The sequence below is a fragment of the Pleurodeles waltl genome, chromosome 10, assembly GCF_031143425.1.
Source record: "Pleurodeles waltl isolate 20211129_DDA chromosome 10, aPleWal1.hap1.20221129, whole genome shotgun sequence".
Taxonomy (NCBI): domain Eukaryota; kingdom Metazoa; phylum Chordata; class Amphibia; order Caudata; family Salamandridae; genus Pleurodeles; species Pleurodeles waltl.
Window position 1 is genome coordinate 36,575,350 of NC_090449.1, and position 21,211 is coordinate 36,596,560.

Sequence of the window (21,211 nt, forward strand, 5' to 3'; positions counted from 1 at the left end):
TTGTACCTGGTCCATGTGTTAGGGAAGTTTAGCACGTCCATGTGGTGCATGTCACGTATAGGAGGGAAGACAGCAGTGTCCATGTGATAACTGCGCTGTGTGTCAGGGAAGCTGGTCACGTCCATGTGGTGCACACTATGTATAGGAAGCTTACCAGGTCTAGGGTGTGCCTGCTTTGTGTTTGAGGGAAGCTGTTCCTGTTCTTTGCAGGGGATGCTTGCCATTTCAAAGCTGTGTAGGCTGTGAGTAAGAGTGAACCTTCCCTTGTCCAGGTTGTGGCTGTCCGGTGTGTCAGCGAAGCTTGCCGCTTATAGGCTATGTCTGTTCTATGTTAGAAGAAAGTTTGCTGTGTCCACACTGTGTTTCAAATGCTGACGGCCTGACACTTGTATGACATTCACATGATGGTTAATATCAAGAGGAGGGTGGCTTGCAAGAGACACTTACTGATAATAGGCAACTGGTCCCCCGGAGACTGGTACTCATAGTGGTGGTGCCACTGAGGGGCGAAGTGCAGGTTCTGGGCCCAGGCATCATGGGTACCAAAGATGGCACAGACCGCGAGACAGAAACCAGGGATCCACCACCGCATGGCCAAGGGGCTGGAGAGAGAGGAACAGCAGACATGTCAAAGAGTGTCCACCAGGCCCTCATCGACCTCAATGGTGTGTCAGTCACACCCCCGCATTGGCCCCAAGTACTTGATTGGCGTTTCACTCACTCCTATATCACTGGTCTCACGCACCACAGTGCAGTCTAACTCACTCCCATATCACTGGCCTCATGCACTTCAGTGATTTCTCACTCACTCCAGTATTACTGGTCTAGTGCACTTCAGTGGTTCCTCACTCACTTCTGTATCACTGGTCTCATACTCTTCAGTGGAGTCTCGCTCACACTATCACAGGTCTCATACTCTTCAGTGGAGTATCACTCACTCCTGCATCACTGGTCTCATACTCTTCAGTGGTGCCTCACTCACTCTAGTATTACTGGTCTAGTGCACTTCAGTGGGGCCTCACTCACTCCTGTATCACTGGTCTAGTGCACTTCAAAGGAGTGACTCACTCTATCACAGGTCTCATACTCTTCAGTGGAGTCTCACTCACTCCTGTATCACTGGTCGCATACTCTTCAGTGGAGTCTCACTCACTCTATCACAGGTCTCATGCACTTCAGTGGTGCCTCACTCACTCCTGCATCACTGGTCTCATACTCTTCAGTGGAGTCTCACTCACTCTATCACAGGTCTCATACTCTTCAGTGGAGCCTCACTCACTCTATCACTGGTCTCATACTCTTCAGTGGAGTCTCATTCACTCACTCTATCACAGGTCTCATACTCTTCAGTGGACTCTCACTCACTCCTGTATCACTGGCCTCATACTCTTCAGTGCAGTCTCACTCACTCAATCACAGGTCCCATACTCTTCACTGGAGTCTCACTCACTCTATCACAGGTCTCATACTCTTCAGTGGAGCCTCACTCACTCCTGTATCACTGGTCTCATACTCTTCAGTGGAGTTTCACTCACTCCTGCATCACTAGTCTCAAACTCTTCGGTGGAGTCTCACTCACTCTATTACAGGTCTCATACTCTTCAGTGGAGCCTCACTCACTCTATCACAGGTCTCATACTCTTCAGTGGAGTCTCACTCACTCCTGAATCACTGGCCTCATACTCTTGAGTGGATTCTCACTCACTCCTGCATCACAGGCCTCATACTCTTCAGTGGAGTCTCACTCACTCTATCACAGGTCTCATACTCTTCAGTGGAATCTCACTCACTCTATCACAAGTCTCATACTATTCAGTGGTGCCTCACTCACTTCTGTATCACAGGTCTCATACTCTTCAGTGGAGTCACTCACTCTATCACAGGTCTCATACTCTTCAGCGGAGTCTCACTCACTCTGTCACAGGACTCATACTCTTCAGTGGAGTCTCACTCGCTCCTGTATCACTGGTCTCATACTCTTCAGTGGAGTCTCACTCACTCTATCACAGGTCTCATACTCTTCAGTGGAGTCTCACTCACTCCTGTAACACTGGTCGCATGCACTTCAGTTGAATCTCACTCACTCTATCACAGGCCTCATGCACTTCAGTGGCGCCTCACTCACTCCAGTATCACTGGTCTCATGCTCTTCAGTGGTACCTCACTCACTCCTGTATCACTGGCCTCATACTCTTCAGTGGAGTCTCACTCACTCTATCACAAGTCTCATACTCTTCAGTGGAGTCTCACTCACTCTATCACAGGTCTCATACTCTTCAGTGGAGTCCCACTCACTCTATCACAGGTCTCATGCACTTCAGTGGTGCCTCACTCACTCCTGTATCACTGGCCTCATGCTCTTCAGTTGAGTCTCACTCACTCCTGTATCACTGGCCTCGTGCTCTCCAGTGGAAACTCACTCACTCCTGTATCACAGGTCTCATACTCTTCAGTGGAGTCCCACTCACTCCTGTATCACAGGTCTCGTACTCTTCAATGGGGTCCCACTCACTCCTGTATCACAGGTCTCGTACTCTTCAGTGGAGTCTCACTCACTCTATCACAGGTCTCATACTCTCCAGTGGAGTCTCACTCACTCTATCGCAGGACTCATACTCTTCAGTGGAGTCTCACTCGCTCCTGTATCACTGGTCTCATACTCTTCAGTGGAGTCTCACTCACTCTGTCACAGGTCTCATGCTCTTCAGTGGAGTCTCCCTCACTCTATCACAGGTCTCATACTCTTCAGTGGAGTCTCACTCACTCTATCACAGGTCTCATACTCTTTAGTGGAGTCTCACTCGTTCCTGTATCACTGGCCTCATACTCTTCAGTTGAGTCTCACTCACTCTATCACAGGTCTCATACGCTTCAGTGGAGTCTCACTCACTTTATCACAGGTCTCATACTCTTCAGTGGAGTATCACTCACTCTTGTATCACAGGTCTCATACTCTTCAGTGGAGTCTCACTCACTCTATCACAGGTCTCATACTCTTCAATTGTCTCACTCACTCCTATATCACTGGTCTCATACTCTTCAGTGGAGTCTCACTCACTCCTGTATCACTGGCCTCACACTCTTCAGTGGAGTCTCACTCACTCCTGTATCACTGGCCTCATACTCTTCAGTGGAGTCTCACTCACTCCTGTATCACTGGCCTCATACTCTTCAGTGGAGTCTCACTCACTCCTGCATCACTGGTCTAATACTCTTCAGTGGAATCTCACTCACTCCTGAATCGCTGGCCTCATACCCTTCAGTGGAATCTCATTCACTCTATCACAGGTCTCATACTCTTCAGTGGAGTCTCACTCACTCTATCACAGGTCTCGTACTCTTCAGTGGAGTCTCACTCGCTCCTGTATCACTGGTCTCATGCACTTCAGTTGAGTCTCACTCACTCTGTCACAGGTCTCATGCTCTTTAGTGGAGTCTCAATCACTCTATCAAAGGTCTCATACTCTTCAGTTGAGTCTCACTCACTCCTATATCACTGGTCTCATACTCTTCAGTGGAGTCTCACTCACTCCTATATCACTGGTCTCATACTCTTCAGTGGAGTCTCACTCACTCTATCACAGGTCTCATACTCTTCAGTGGAGTCTCACTCACTCTATCACAGGTCTCATACTCTTCAGTTGTCTCACTCACTCCTATATCACTGGTCTCATACTCTTCAGTGGAGTCTCACTCACTCCTGTATCACTGGCCTCATACTCTTCAGTGGAGTCTCACTCACTCCTGCATCACTGGTCTAATACTCTTCAGTGGAATCTCACTCACTCCTGAATCGCTGGCCTCATACCCTTCAGTGGAATCTCATTCACTCTATCACAGGTCTCATACTCTTCAGTGGAGTCTCACTCACTCTTGTATCACAGGTCTCATACTCTTCAGTGGAGTCTCACTCACTCTATCACAGGTCTCATACTCTTCAGTGGAGTCTCACTCACTCTATCACTGGCCTCATACTCTTCAGTGGAGTCTCACTCACTCTATCACAGGTCTTATACTCTTCAGTGGAGTCTCACTCACTGTGTCACCAGTCTTATACTCTTCAGTGGAGACTCACTCACTCTATCACAGGTCTCATGCAGTTCAGTGGTGCCTCACTCACTCCTGTATCACTGGCCTCATGCTCTTCAGTGGAATCTCACTCACTTCTGAATCACTGGCCTCATACTCTTAAGTGGAGTCTCACTCACTCCTGTATAACTGGTCTCATGCACTTCAAATGAGTCACGCTCACTCTATCACAGGTCTCATACTCTTCAATGGAGTCTCACTCAATCTATCACAGGTCTCATACTCTTCAGTGGAGTCTCACTCACTCTATCACAGGTCTCATGCTCTTCAGTGGCGTCTCACTCGCTCCTGTATCACTGGTCTCATACTCTTCAGTGGAGTCTCACTCGCTCCTGTATCTCAGGTCTCATACTCTTCAGTGGAGTCTCACTCACTCTATCACAGATCTCATGCTCTTCAGTGGAGTCTCACTCATCCTCATACCACAGGCCTCATACGCTAGGGCCCCGGTTACAAGTTAGGCGGAGTTACATTAACACCTATTTGTATGCGTTACTTTCACAGCACCCTGTTATGAGCTGGGTTTCCACACCTGGTTTTCCACACCTGGTTTCCACACCTGGGGTTCCACACCTGGTTTCCTGGGTGTGGAAGAAACTGAACAGACTTTCCCAGCAGGTAATTCTGGGCGCAAAAATCCCGTGAGTTTTGGCTGCAGCAGCACCGAAGCCTCATTCCACATTTTTCAGAACGACGGGGAGGGGGGGGGGGGGGGGGGCGGGAGCACGGGGCATAGCATTGCCCCCCCTCCCCCGAACTAGGAAAGTTTCCCATTCTCTCTTCTAACTTCAGACCTAGTCCCTCGCCGCCCACCCATCGACAGACCCGCTTGTACATTTACAAGCTACTCAGAGCGGGTGGTAAAGACCGGGGGTAAACCCCATCGAACGGGGAACTCCGCATGGGTTTTGGGGCCAGAATAATCGATCCAACCTGGCACCCCCCTACTGCATGGGGTTCAACGGTACTGCGTGATTTCACAGGGTACTCATGCAAAAATCACACGTGATCCGAGTGCCGGGAAACTCATAATCAGGGCCTCAGTGAGCTCTGACCCTCTCCTCTGTCACTGGTCTCATGAACTTCAGTGGAGTCTCATTCGAGTCTACATCACCCTCCACAGCCCTCTAAGGGAGCGTCACACTACCACCAACAGTGCCCTCACCCTCCTCAGTGGAGCGTCACCACCTTACTCCTGTACCATAAACATCATACACTTGAACGAACAATCATTCAGTCCTGTACCATGAGGATCATACTCTTGAGTGAACTATCACTCACTCCTGTACCATAAACCCCATACACTTCAACGAACTATCATTCACACCTTACCATAAGCCTCATACTCTTGATTGAACTATCACTCACTCCTGTACCATCAGCCTCATACACTTGAATGGAGTGTCACTCACCTCCATATCAAAGACTCATACTCTTCACTGAACTATCACTCACTCCAATACCATAAGCTTCATACACTTCAATGAAGTGACACTCATTTCCATATCACAAGCCTCTTATATTTCGATGGAGTATCACTCAACACCCATATCAAAGGCTCACACTCTTAAATGCAGTGTCACTTACCGCCGTAGCACACGCATCTTACACTTCAATGCAGTGCCACTTACCGCCATAGCAAACACATCTTACACGTCAATGCAGTGTCACTTACCGCCACAGCGCACACATCTTACACGTCAATGCAGTGTCACTTACTGCCGTAGCACACGCATTTTACACTTCAATGCAGTGTCACTTACTGCCGTAGCACACGCATCTTACACTCCAATGCAGTGTCACGTACTGCCATAGCACACGCATCTTACACTCCAATGCAGTGTCACTAACTGCCGTAGGGCACGCATCTTACACTCCAATGCAGTGTCACTTAATGCCATAGCGCACGCATCTTACACTCCAATGCAGTGTCACTTGCTGCCATAGCACATGCATCTTACACTTCAATGCAGTGCCACTTACCTCCATAGCACACGCATCTTACACTCTTCAATGTAGTGTCACTTACCTCCATAGCACACGCATCTTACACTCTTCAATGCAGTGTCACTTACCGCCATAGCACACGCATCTTACACTCAAATGCAGTGTCACTTACTGCCGTAGCACACGCATCTTACACTTCAATGCAGTGTCACTTACTGCTGTAGCGCCCTCATCTTACACTCCAATGCAGTGTCACTTATTGCCATAGCACACGCATCTTACACTTCAATGCAGTGCCACTTACCGCCATAGCACACGCATCTTACACTTGAATGCAGTGCCACTTACTGCCATAGCACACGCATCTTACATTCCAATGCAGTGTCACTTACTGCCGTAGCACACGCATCTTACACTCTTCAATGCAGTGTCACTTACTGCCGTAGCACACGCATCTTACACACCAATGCAGTGTCACTTACTGCAGTAGCACACGCATCTTACACTTCAATGCAGTGTCACTTACTGCCGTAGCACAAGCATGTTACACTTCAATGCAGTGTCACTTACTGCCGTAGCACATGCATCTTACACTCCAATGCAGTGTCACTTACCGCCGTAGCACGTGCATCTTACACTCCAATGCAGTGTCACTTACTGCCGTAGCACACGCATCTTACACTCTTCAATGCAGTGTCACTTACCGCCATAGCAAACACATCTTACACTCCAGTGCAGTGTCACTTACTGCCGTAGCACACGCATCTTACACTCTTCAATGCAGTGTCACTTTTTTGTTAAATCTTTTTATTGCATTTATAACATAAACAAAACGGATACTACTAAAATACTTATAAAAGATAAGAATAGAGTGGGAAAAAAGAAAAAGAGAAAGAAAAAAAAAATAGATAATAGAAAGGTATGAAGATTATACTCTGTTTGATAAGTGGTCGCGAGTCTGTTGTTTGGTGGTCTGATGTAGGGGGTAAGTCCGCCGTGGGGGGGGAGGTCTATGGGGCGATCGGGCGTAGGGTAATGATTTCGAGCAGGATGCATTTGTCGTGGGTGGAGTGTACCTTTGTGGATATAGTTTCGCGGCTGTATATCTAGGGTGTGTGTTTATATTCTTATCATCTGTGTTCGAATGAGGTTTCAGGTCTAGGTAGTTGTGTATGGGAAATATGTTGGTTGTGATGTCTCAGATCAGTATTTTTCCAGAAGACTAGGGAAGTCGTGTATCATCTTTTTCCTGTAGTTGATCCGCTACGGAGTCCCATATATCAGCATGCTTGACTGCCACTCCACTATCACGTAATGTGTGCAACACCTGTATTTCTGCATTGACCTAACTCTGTACGTCAGTTTTCCAGTGGCGGGAATCTGGGGCGCTAGGTGATTTCCACTGTGTGGCAATGAGTCATTTGAGGATTACAAATGCTAGATCTGCGCATCTGTGTTTTTGTTTATCTTTGCTACGTTTGTGTCTGATACCCAATAGGCAGGACTCAGGGGTAAGTGCTAGGGGAATACCCAGCCATGTAGCAGTTTGTTGTGTGATGTCTTGCCATACTCGGAGTAGTGTTGGGCAGTTCCAGGTCATGTGCAAGAAATCAGCTTCAGTGTTACCACACCTTGGACAATCAGAACTAGCTTGGGAGTACATGTGATGGATTCGGTGTGGAGTCAGGTACGTCTGGTGCAGGTAGTTGAGCTGGCTGTATCTGAAACGTGCGTTGCGCGATACCTCGCGTGTGGATGTGAGGGCCATGGACCATGTTGGAGCTGTGAATTCTGTGTGAAGTGCTTTTTCCCATTTGTTCTTAGCTTGTGGTTGTGCTTCTTCTGGGTTAGCTCGTAGCACGTTATGGATCCCTGAGATTCGTGTTGATGTACCGGTGTCTGATAGCAACTCATGCAGAATAGGTGATGGTAGTGGTTCCCTGCTACCGTGTCCCCATGCGTTGCGTATTAGAGATTGTAGTGCGCCGTACATAATAAAACTGCCCTGTCCCAGAGTGTACATCGACGCGCGTGCCTCGTAGGGGAGAAATTGGCCCTCTGCAAATAATTCTCCCACTAACCGGAGGCCTTTAGCGGCCCAATCAGAGAGACACAGACGGCCATGTAATCTATGTACCCCTGGGATGGCGAGTAGTGGGGTCTTAGGCGATTATGGTGGTTTTCCGGGTCCCCTGTTCACATAGCGCCGCCACACCCTTTCGGCCACTTTTAACAGGATATTGTTGTGTCGCGATAGGGCTGCACGTCCCAAGAGCCATTCCAATATGTTTAAACCACCCAGTTGTGTGCTCACAGTGTGGGTTTCCGAGTGAGTGGGGTCTTGTAGCCAAATTAGGATCCATTGCAGCTGAGCAGCTGCGTAGTAGAGCTCAAATTGTGGTACACCCATCCCGCCTCTGTCCAGTGGTAGGCAGATCTTAGCCAAAGCCACACGTTTACGTCCGGTGCTCCATATCAAGTCTATCAACAGCTTGTTCAGCTGTGCGAAAAAAGTGCTAGGAAGCCATAGTGGTAGGGCAGCGAAAAGATATAATAGTCGAGGGAGTATAATCATTTTGATTAATGCCACTCTACCCATAGGTGATAGTGGTAGTGCACACCAAAAGGGCAGCAGTCCTTTTATTGATCTAATCATCCGGTCTAAATTGCCCTCCTTGAGGTCAGATTCGTCATGATATATGTGCACTCCTAGATATTTGAAAGTGCTGTAAGTCCATTGTAAAGTATGCTCAGTGAGTATGTGGGTCTGTGTGTCGGGTAGTCGGCGCATGGGGAATAGACATGATTTGGCCCAGTTAATGCGTAGGCCGGCTATGTCTCCAAATGAGTTCAATAATTGTAGCAGGATAGGGAGGGATTCGGTATGGTTACGTAAGTATATTAGTGCATCGTCTGCATATAAGGACACTATGCGGTGTTCCACGCCGTCCGGTATGCCCCATCTTGTGGCTTCATTGCGCAATTTAGCCGCGAGGGGTTCTATGACTAGTGCGAACAGAAGTGGTGACAGGGGGCATCCCTGTCGCGTGCCTCTACCGATCTTGAATTTTTCGGAAGTGATGGTGCCCGTTTTTACTCTAGCTATGGGGTCTGAATATAAGATAGATATCCAGCGTGTGAACACTTTACCAAATCCCAGTAACTGCAGGGTTGCCATCAGATATGGCCATCCCAGTGTGTCGAAAGCTTTTTCAACGTCTAGTGAAACCGCAACTCTGGAGTTGTCTGTATCAGGAGTTTCAGCGATCAGGCGCAATAGGTTCCTGATGTTGATAGAGGTGTTGCGTCTTGGTATAAATCCTGATTGGTCTGGGTGTACCAGGGAAGAAATTATTGGGAGAAGTCGGTTGGATAGTACCTTGCCTAATATTTTACAGTCCGTGTTTAAAAGTGATAGGGGTCGGTAAGAGCGTACATCCAGTGGGTCGCGGCCCTTTTTTATGGAGGACTACAATCGTAGCTTCGCGCTGTGAGTCTGGGAGACGACCTGTTTCGTATGCCTCCTGTAGCATGGTCAGATATGGAGTGAGCGTTTGTGATGAGAAAGTCTGATAGTACTCGATCGGTAATCCGTCTCCCCCTGGTGCTTTATTGTGGGCTATCTGTTGCAGTGCTTGTTTTATTTCGTCACTTTCAATGGGTTTGTCTAACTCTAGTGCTTGTGCAGCCGTTAATTGATTTACGTGGGAGGTCCTGAAGAAATCTTCTAGTTGTGGTGCGAGTGGGGGAGGTTCTGCCTGATATAACCTTGCATAATACTGCCTAAGTGCGTCGTTTATTTCTGATTGTGTGTTCACTATCACACCAGTATCTAGGCGGATGGCGTTTATAGGAGTATCCTGCTGGGTCCCTTTCGCTAACCAGGCCAGCATACGACTTGATCTATCGCCCTTGGCGTGTAATCGCGCCGTATGGTATCGATAGTCGAATTTTCGTAGGCGGGTTTCGGCATCGCCCCATTGTTTTTTGAGTGTGATCGTGTTATTCTTAGCAGTACTATTTAAGGCCGCCTCGCATTCTGCCTTCCGTAATTTCTCCTCGGTATTGTGTAGCTCAGAGAGCAGTGTGCGCCTGATACCTCCTGCAGCATGCCCCTGACTACCACCTTGTGTCCATCCCACTCGATTGCGCGTGTTGTGGCTGTTTGACTATTAATTGTGAAATATGACTTTATGGTGTCAGCTAGTTCTTCCCGGAATGGCGGGTCGCGCAACAAGATGGGTTGTAAGCGCCAAGTGGGTATTCGTGATGGTTGAATACCCCATCTCAGTGTGACGATTAGGGGGCAGTGGTCCGATAGGGTTTTGGCCAGATAGTTGGCGCTATGTATTAAGTGTGTTAATGTGGGCGAGCATAATAGTAAATCAATCCATGTGTGGAGGTTGTGTACGGGTGAATAAAAGGAATATTCTCTATCAACGGGATGGAGACTTCTCCATGCATCGTGTAGCCTCCGTTCTGTTATCCAGGACCTTAACATCTCAGATACCCGTCTACTAGGGGCGCTTATTAGTGGCGGGTGTGACCTGTCCATAGAGATGTCCGGTACACTGTTAAAATCTCCTCCCCAGATAATTGGTATGGACGGGTCCTGTGAGATCTGTGCGGATGTGGCCCTCAGGAATTCCCCTTGTCCCGAGTTTGGGGCATATATACCAGCTATGGCTAGCTGTCTACCATCCAACTCTCCAGTGAGGCAGACATATCTGCCATCTGTGTCTATATACGTGTCTTGGACCGTGTATGGGATCCCTGGTGCGATCCATATCAGTACTCCCTTTGCATATTTGGATATTTTAGTTCCATAAACAGTGCCCGACCAGGTCTTATTAATTTCCTTTAATTCTTGTGTGGTGGCATGGGTCTCCTGTAGTATAGCTATATGCACTTTGTGGCGTCTGAGATATGTATGTACTCTGCATCTTTTAGTTGGGTTAGCCAGGCCTCTTATGTTCCAGGTTACAATGTTGTATGTCATTGAAACGTTTTGTGTACGAATCACTAGCGGTGCATGTTTTTAAGTAGGATTTGCTGCGTCCCCTCGCCCATCGCCCCCCGACCTCCCCAAATCCAATCAACCCTCGAGTGTGGCGTGGTTAATACATACCTTAAGGAGTTAAGAGTAAGAGGAATATAGAAGAAAGGGGAAAAGGGGAAAAAGTGTGAATAACCAGGCACAACAGGTGCAAGAGTGGCTTCGAGACGATTCGTGTCCATACGGGAACCCATCTGGGTTAGGGGGCTGCTGTGGTATGTGGTCCAAGGTGGCCGCGGGGTCCGGCCCATTCGGGTGTCGTCTTCTCCCATTTAGGCGCGTTCAGGCCGGAAGGCACGCCGGCTTCAGGCGCATAGTGTTTATGGCTTTCGGAGTAGGTTAATCGCTGCATCTGTGTGTTACCTTTTCAGAGGTCGTCTGCGGTGCGTGGTGTGACCACCGGTCCCGAGATTAGTGGGGATGTGGGCAGGCTTTGCGGGGACCCCACCGAGTCCGAGTCCGTGGTACCATATTCGCGGTTGTGCTGTGTTCGAATACTCGAGAACCTATTAACGTCCTTTAATGCTTGAGCTTGCCAGTCCGATGCTTGCTTTTCAGTAGGGCGTGATCCGGTTCTGGGTTTCAATTTCCTTTTCTTACGCTTTTTTTGTGTTAGCCATTCCTTTTGCTCTGGGTGTTCATCTGTGGGGTCTATCAAGCCCTTGGCGTGGATCCAAGTCCATACATCTTCTAGGGACGGGAAGACGTGAGTTTTATCGCCATCCACTACTTGTAGTCTGGCAGGATACATGAGGGAGTATGGAAAGTTCTTATCGCGTAGTACCTGTTTTGCCTTAGTAAAGGTGACACGTCTGCGCTGGACCTCTGCTGTATAGTCCGGATAGGCTGTGACTTTTACGTTTTCAATTTCGACGGGTCCCAGCGCACGGAAGCTCTTTAGGATTTGATCTCTATCACGGTAATTCAACAGCCTGGCTATTAATGGGCGAGGAGGGGCCCCGGGCGTGCGGGACCGCCCGGGATCCGGTGTGCCCGCTCCACTGTCAGAAAAGGGGAGGCCTCCTGCTGTAATATGTGATCTTTTAGCCAGCTCTCTAGAAATAACTCTGCGTTAGGGAGCTCGATTCGCTCTGGGAATCCCATAAATCTAATGTTATTACGGCGTGAACGGCCTTCCGCCTCCTCCGCGCGTCTTTGGAGTTGTATTATCTCAGATTCCTGCTGTTGTATTCGGTTTTTCATGTCCTCTATATTTGGTTGAGATGTTTCTAGGGTAGATTCGACGGTGGTTACTCTATCCGCTAGCTTCCGGTGTTCAGTGCGTAGGATAGTGACTTCCACTGCCATTGCATCTATCTTTCCTTCCAGGGATGTTTTAGTTTCTAATTTTGCCTGCAGTACCTTGTCAATTTGTAACGAGTGAGCAGCTAGTGTTTCAGCCACTTTATGCAGTGGATCTGGGCTCTCCGTCGTTGGCGGGTCTCCGAGTCTGGTCTCTGATTGGCCCCTCTGTGGCTTTGGTTTCACCATGGTTTCGCCTGTTCTAAGCTCTCTTCGTATTGCGTTGTGATTGAGGTGGTTAGTTTATACGGTTCTTGTATCTGATTAGGCGGAATTTGTTGTGTGCCCATCAGTGGGAGCTTGGTGCGTTCCGCAAGAGGTATGCACCGGATGTGTGCAATTGACGATTGCGTGTTGCAGCACACGTGTCTGTGCATTTTATGTTGGGGGAGAATCAGCTTTGCTCCTTACAAGAGAGGTGTGCCTGGTACTTGCAGTTGGCGATTGCGCGCTGTGATTCCCGTATCTGTGCGTCTTATGTTAGAAAAAGAGAAAAGGAAGAAACGGCATTGCTCCCTGGCTGTATGCAAGACTAGGAAATGTCACTGATTCCAATTTTCGTTGGTGGGTGTGGTAGATGCCTTTACCTAGTACTTGATTTCCGAGCCCACTCAAGACACTCCTTTAATAGGGCACAGCATAGTTTGATTACCCCGTTGAACTCCGATGTGCGTTACGTGTTGGGAATGGCTAGCGCTCCGCAGTTATTGCTGGGCTCCGTACTTCTCCATCGACCTGACCTCTTTTTATCACGCAATCATTCGGTGTAATTAAACAGCAGTTCCAAGGGCTTCGGTCTGCGGCCTTTTCCTCGTCCGCAGTTAGATCTCAATCGGGCCGCGTCGTCATGCTTGTGTTCCGCGATTGGGCCCTAATGTTCGTCCGGAGTCTTAAGCTGCCCGTTAGATTGGATGCCTATGGCATGCAAGGGTGTATCCGTGGTTGCGTGCTGCGGTGCCCGTATCTGCGCGTTTTATGTTAGGAAAAAAAGAGAGGGGGAAACGGCTTTGTTCCCAGGCTGTGTGCAAGGCTAGGGAATGTCACTGAGTCCAGTTTTCGTTGGTGGGTGTGGTGGATGCTTTTACATAGTACTTGACTTCTGGGCCCACCCAAAACACTCCTTCAATATAGCACAGCGTAGTTTGATTTCACCTTTGAGCTCCGTTGTACGTTTCGTGTTAGGAATGGCCAGCGCACCGCGTTTGTTTCTAAGCTCCGTACCTCCCCGTCGACCTGGCCTCTCCTTAGCACGCAATCGTTCGGTGTGATTAAACAGCAGTTTCCAGAAACTTTGGTCTGCGGCCTTTTTTCTCGTCCGCAGTTAGATCTCCATTGGGCCGTGTCGCTATGCGTGTGCTTCGTGACTAGGCCCTAATGTTCGTCCGGAGTCTTAAGCAGCCCGTTAGATCGGGCGTCTATGGCATGCGAGGGTGCGTCCGTGGCTCCTCGCCGTCCCCACCCGCAGTGCTAGGATCGCTCCGCAACTGCGCGCAGGGTGCAGCCGCCGGTATCGTCGGGCCGCTCGGCTCCTCGCTGGAGCGCATCCGCATCTCTTTACCATCGGGGCCCTGGGTGAACCGCTGCGTCGGTTTGTTCAGGTCTTCAGGGTCTCGGGATGTTACTGAGCATGAAGCATGTGGGTTCGGAGGTTTTCAACGCCTGGAGACAGGAGGATTACAGGATAATTGTGGGCAGGGCACGGAGCTCTGATTCAAGCGACCGCACTCGCCGCCATCTTGGCCACGCCCCTCAATGCAGTGTCACTTACCGCCTTAGCACACGCATCTTACACTCCAATGCAGCGTCACTTACTGCCGTAGCACACGCATCTTACACTCTTCAATACAGTGTCACTTACCGCCATAGCTCATGCATCTTACACTTCAATGGAGTGTCATTTACCGCCATAGCACACACATCTTACACTCTTCAATGCATTGCCACTTACCGCCATAGCACACACACTTGTTACACTCCAATGCTATGTCACTTACCGCCATTGCATATGCATCTTACACTTCAGTGCAGTGCCACTTACTGCCGTAGCACACACATCTTACACTCTTCAATGCAGTGTCACTTACCGCCATAGCATAAGCATCTTACACTTCAATGCAGTGCCACTTACCGCCATAGCACACACATCTTACACTCTTCAATGCAGTGCCATTTACCGCCGTAGCACACACATCTTACACTTCAATGCAGTGCCACTTACCGCCATAGCACACGCATCTTACACACCAATGCAGTGTCACTTACTGCAGTAGCACACGCATCTTACACTTCAATGCAGTGTCACTTACTGCCGTAGCACAAGCATCTTACACTTCAATGCAGTGTCACTTACTGCTGTAGCACGTGCATCTTACACTCCAATGCAGTGTCACTTACCGCCGTAGCACATGCATCTTACACTTCAATGCAGTGTCACTTACTGCTGTAGCACACGCATCTTACACTCTTCAATGCAGTGTCACTTACCGCCATAGCACACGCATCTTACACTCTTCAATGCAGTGTCACTCACTCCTGTATAACAAGCCTCATGCACTTCATTGGAGTGTCACTCGCTCCTGTATTACAAGCCTCACACACTTCAATGCAGTGTCACTCTCTCCTGTATTACAAGCCTCATATATTTCAATTGAGTCTCTCTGGCCTCATACACTTCAGTGAAATGTCACTTAATCTCAGAAGCATCAGACACTTTATAGGAGTGTCACTCACTTCCATATCACAAACCTCTTGCACTCCGATGGAGTGTCACTCACTTCTCTATCACAAGCCTCATACACTTCAGTAGAGTGCTGCATTTTGTAGCACACTGTTGCAAATATATATATCACTAAAGCATGGCGTAGTGCACCCTCATTTGCAGACAGCGCATTTTTCATTGAAATGGCCACAAAATGTGCACTGGCATGCAAATCTACTGATGAATGTGTGTAGTGCACAAACTATAAGGTGTGGATATCATTTTCCAGCAAATATTTACCATTTGCACAACACCAAATGAAGTGTCTTGATTTGTTTTGATCCTATGTAAACTTTGTTTACTTCACACTTCCAAATTTAAAAAATTTGCTTCATTTGCGCTTTCCTAATTGCTGCTATATTGCACTGTTATTTTAGGGGCATTTAATTGTTGTGTGTTAGAAAAAAAACACTGACATCCTACACCTTTCTGAGTCCCTGTACCCAGCAAGTTTGTCAAATAGCTCACTTTACAAAATCATCTCACTTTGCAGTCAAAGAAAGAAAAGTAAACACCAATCTCCATGTTAAAAGAATAAGCAGCAATTTATCAGAAGTCATAGCCGGGCATCTGACCCATGACTCTAAAAGCAGAGCACACGGGACAATATAATAATACATTTTAAACGTATATTTAGAGCTCATTCACCTTCTGAGCTCCAGCATGGTTATCTGGGGGTGCTGCAGCACAACCAGGACCCCTACTTCAGGCACCTATCGTAGACTGTCACTCACTCCCATTTCACGAGCCTAATACGCTACAGTACAGTGTCAGTCACTCACATATCACGAGCTTCATACATTTCGGTGCAGTCAGTGCTTGAAATGGAAAAATAGAAGTGCAGGTACTCTGCATTAGAGTACCTGCTTGTTTCTGAGACGTGTCTGTACTCTCCAATTAAAAGTATTACGTTTATCTTGAGAAGTGCAGGTACTCTCCCTCACAAAATAAAAAAGTGCTGGTACTCAGTACCGGACAGTACCGGCCCATTTAAAGCACTAGGTGCACTGTCACTCACTCCTGTACCATGAGCCTCCTACAGTTCAGCAGTCACTCCCATACTACAAGCCTCATACACTTCAGTCGAGCCTCACTCACTGACCCCATACTCTTCAGTGGAGTGTCACTCACTCCCATATCACGAGCGTCATACATTTCAGTGGAGTGCCACTCACTGCCATATAACAAACCTCATACATTTTGATGGAGTTTTGCCATTTGCGAACGCTCTAGTGGTCTCACTCACTAGCCTCATACACTTCAATAGTGTCTCACTCCCTGGCCTCAGATACTGCAGTGGCGCCTTGCCACTTGTAGACGCTCTAGTGGTTCATAGCACTGGCGTCATACACCTCAGTACTCACTCAGTGACCTCGTACTCTTCAGTAGCGTCTCACTCACCGGCCTCATACACTTCAGTAGCATCTCACTCACCGACCTCAGACTATTCTTTTGTGCCTCAAACACCGGCCTCATTCTCTTCATGCGGACTCACTCACTGGCCTCAGACACCGCAATGGAGTCTCGCCACATGTATGTGCTCTAGTGGGTCCTAGCACTGACCTCATTCACTTCAGTAGCACCTCACTCACTGCCAGCCACAGTGGTATCGCTCCTAGCTACTTAATGACTGGGCCGGGGCGTCGTTTTTTCGGGTTTCTTGAGCACCCTTCCTCCCCAACCCCCATTCTGCTGACTCTTTGGAGGCTAGGCTTGTTTACTCAGAGCAGGCGGCAGCCTCAGATGCCCAGGATCACAGAAAAGTCAGCTGTGAATAGGGATTCCAAAAATCTAGAACGTAAAACAAAATGAGGAGCGTCGAGTAGACCCCACTTTAGTAGATTGAGAGCGGACTGGGTAATGGGCGTCGCTTTTATATATTATGGTGAAGTCTAAGAGTTGGACTAGTGACGTTTCATTTGTGGCGAGTCTGAAAATGACATAAATCTCACTGTCCCAGACAAAGCATTGAACATTTTGGCATAAAGGTGTTTAGGTCTCATTGCATGGCTCAGTCCGAACACCAGCAATGCACACTGTACAAGGGAAACAAAACTGCCCCGGTGCCCAAAGTGCTGCATAAATTATTTTAAACAAGAAAGCAGCCCAACCTCCTGCCGGGAGAGTGCAAGTCACTGACTGACGAGTGACTGCTGCCTTCTCAGTTCACTGGGTGTTCAGTAACTGAGACTGCTGGGTACACCCTCAGCTCGGGCAGGGTATCTCTTCCCTTTCTATGGACTTGTCTTGCTTCTGTCCAGAGGTGGTGGGTCTTGTTTCTGTCCAGAGGTGTTGGGCCACGTGACTTCAGGGCTCCCAGAGACCACCACTCTTTGAGGCAAGTTTATCTGGCTCACATCAAAGCACAAGTAAATGTAAGACAGGGAGAGCAAGAGAAGACTGCTCTCTCTGGCCAATCAGAGAAAACTGGTCTTTGATTGTCATGGGATTTGGGCCAATAGGAAATGAGAGAACTGGGTTTGGCGAACGCTCTGAAGGATGGGTTCAGTAAACAAGTGCGGTCCAGAAACCCCTTTACACACAGCTTTGTCCAACGTCAACTCTTTTAATAGACTCCCCAGACTTGAATCTAAGGCTGTCTCGGCCAAGCAGTGGATATCCTTGACAAGCCACCAATTTAAATATCTCCACACCTCACCACAGGTCCAAGGATTCCAAGACTTGACCACTAGTCACAGAAGCACAGCTCTAACCACGAGTTTAAGGACGGTATGGAAAAAGCTAATACAGTTTGTAATACTCTATGAATCAGTTATTGCCACATTTAGGTACAGAGGCAATTCAACCAAAAGTCAAATTAATTTCAGGCCCAGTCACATTCTAAAAGGTTTAAAGGCCAGCTTCATGCCCAACGAAATCAGTGACTAGCCAAAAGCCAAAAGAAGTTCAGGCCTAGCCACAACGCAGAGCGACTAGCCAAAAGCCAAAAGAAGTTCTGGCCTAGCCAGAACGCAGAGAGGTTAGAGGCCAGCTACATGCCCAAGGAAATCCACGACTAGCCAATAGCCAAAGGTGGTCAATATCACAGCGGAGGGGCGGTTCCCCCATTTTGCAAGCTTATATAGCCCCCCCGGGACATCAATGTGAGGGTGCCCACCCGTGAGGTTCTTTCCTCAATGAGGGCCCATTCCTAGCAGGCTCCAACCATTTTGAAGCTCACTTTGATGGGGGTAACTAAAGTTGTAAAATCTCAAAACGGTGGGAAGGCCCATGGCCTGTAGCCGGCACCTATAGATTTTTACAAATCCAGCGTAGATGTATAGGGTCCCTGTATCTGACACTGTTTAACCCCCTTGCACCTCCCCCCCTCACTCAGCTGAAATTACCGCAACGTTCAACAAGGACTCTAGGGGTGATCCTGCAAACTGTCGCCCAATCCACCTGATTGGTTCCATGCAGAAGATACGTGGTAAACGTCTATAGGGTCATCTGGGCGCTTGAATAAACACAAAGAACATGATTACCGCTTTTCAGGTTTAAGACAAAACTGAGCACCTCTGACCAAGTGTTTACACTCTACTCATTCAATCAAACATATTTTATCCGGAGCAAAGAATTCCTGTACATTGGATTTGTTGACTTAAGATGCACCTTCAGTAGTGTTCTTAGAAATAAGTTTCACGGGCTGTTCTGCAGGAAATTGGGGTCCTCACACAACCATGAGGGGCCATTGAGTCTAACAACGTCCACTGGCGGGAGAGCCTGATGGTAACTCGCCTAGAGCATTTGCAGCGGATTTCATTCTATCTAATGCCCCAGAATATGCCAGCGTTACCCTGACAACTCTATTATTTACAAGTGCCACCGATATTACATCCAAGACTCCCAAAGCGTATTGTGCTGAGGGAGAGTCTCAAAATGTGAGTATTGGGGGTCAGCTTGAGTGACAAAAGGCAATGGTGCCGCAAACTCATCAATTCTTTGGTCAAAGAGGGGCGTCCTCAAAGCATTCTTTTATTGGCGTTGAGGAAGGCAGAGCCGGCTTTAGGAGGTGCGACTGGTGCAGCTGCACTGGGCGCTGACCTGGGAGGGCGGACCTCAGGGAAGGGGGCGCTGTGTTTAGCAATAACTTACCATTTAAAAGTACCTGGAGCAAAGTTCCTTGTGGTCCAGCTTTTAGGAAACAATCAAAGTGTCAAAATAAGTTTTGTGATTAATGTTGCTGACCGAGAAAGATGGGAGTATTGTCTGGTGGTAGTTTGAACTCACCATAAGGTAGCACAGAGGGTTAATACGCTTGCTGCAAAAAACTGATCTGTATTTTATGTGGACAGCTGAGTGGATTAGTAAAGCCAGCCTTTACCAGAGCTCTAAAACAAATAAAATGTATGTGCGGGAGGGGCTATGGAGAGATATGGGGCACTTTTGCCAGGTGGTAGCGTGGGAATCCAAGGAGGAGGTCATTGGCATGGAGGGGGTGGGAGGGAAGGGATGAGGACTGTTGCACATGACGTTGCCAGTGCTAAAGCCGCCCCAATTTTCAGCACTAAGCTTGTCGTGCTGCTACATTCCGAGATGTACTGTTGGGACACATCAATGGAGAAACATTTGAGGTGCACAGCCATGACCTTCAAGGTTCCCAGATGACCTTGGAAGACTCATCAGATACCATGACCTATGGATCCCACATTGTGGAGGGTGGTGGAGAAAAGGGCATAGCCATAAATCCAGGAACAATGAAATCAATGCCTTTCAAAGCTTTGGTCGGAGAGCTGTCCAGTGCCATTGTACTGAACATGACATAAATCACTAGTGTGAATGTTTCTCAGAGCACTGGTCCATCCATCAACTCCACAATCCCCTGAAGGAGCGTCCACTCGTGAGCAGCAGTGGATCCACCATCATTGTTCAATTTAGCACACAATGGGCCTAATTAACAGGCCCTAGCAGCACACTGCGACACTGGAGCGCCATTTTTTTAACGCTCTGGTGGCACAGTGTGCCGGCCCATATTTACAAGGCCACGCAAAGCCACCTTGCGTGGCTTTTCATGGCCTTGTAAATATGGACCCCTTTCACGCATAACACTGCGTGAGAGGGGTGTTCCATGGGTGTTGCTTGCGGTGTTCCCACGCAATCAGTGGCGGCCACCACAAATCTCAAGGGGGTGTGGGGGAAATAATTAAAAAGAAAAAAAACATACCTGTCCTGCTGCCGGATGCCTCGCTCCTCTTCTCTCCAGCTTCTGATTGTGTCCCAGCAGTCCCTGGGACACCAGCAGAGGCTCCCCACACAATCCTGGCTCTGCTCTCATGCTTTACCTACCATGAGAGCAGCGCCAGGATTGGTCTGAGCTGCTTGATCTGCCGCTCAGACAGTGCATGGAAGTCTGTGCCATTTCTCCAACCCGGCTGTGCAACACATTGGGTTGGAGAAACCGAAGTGCACATGTCTGAGAAGGCCGGCCAAACTGACATGCGCACTTTAAGTGCACTCCACTCCCCCTTCCCCCTCCCACAGCCCCGCCCACCCCTCCCTGCACACGCTGGTTCAGCCAGCAGCAAAAAAAATAAAAAATAATAAAATATTGTTTTATTTTTCAGCTGCTGGCTTTAAGCCAGTGGGGCGACCCCCCTCCTGCCCCTGCACGCAACACCCATGGAACTGAGAGGAATCTGACACATTCCCAGATTCACAAGTCTGGGAATGAGTCATATTCCTCGCCACCTTAGGGGTGACACAAGAATTTAGCAATGGGGGAAAATATAGTTATTTCTCCCCGCTTTTTCCTCTTTCTATGTGTGCTGCACAATGTGATTGTTTTAGTGCAGGAAGGTGTTCCCTCCTGCACAAAAACAGTCATCCCTGCAGCACAGTCACCCTTGCACCATGGTGCAAGGGTGCATGCATTGGCGCTTGGCAGCTATTCGTGCACCAGCGGCGGGAGTTAGACGACAGAAATGCGCTGTATCTTGTAGATACTGCGCCCCCCTGCACCATGGGCCTCGTAAATGAGGCCCAATGTTTTTTATATCCTTTGTGTCCTTCCTCTGCTCTTCATCCTCTACAAAAGACATGTCTCCCTCCAGTCCCTTCCC

At 48.4% G+C, this 21,211-nt stretch overlaps 1 protein-coding gene across 1 annotated transcript in view; it reads right to left on the reverse strand.

Annotated features, from left to right (window-relative positions):
* Positions 1–21,211, reverse strand: part of LOC138261005 (chemokine-like protein TAFA-1) — a 232,744-nt gene that overhangs the window by 133,199 nt on the left and 78,334 nt on the right. The window contains exon 2 of the mRNA XM_069209596.1: positions 448–602. Coding sequence (XP_069065697.1) covers positions 448–592 — 145 coding nt within the window. The 5' untranslated portion in view covers positions 593–602. The remainder of the gene's footprint in view (positions 1–447; positions 603–21,211) is intronic.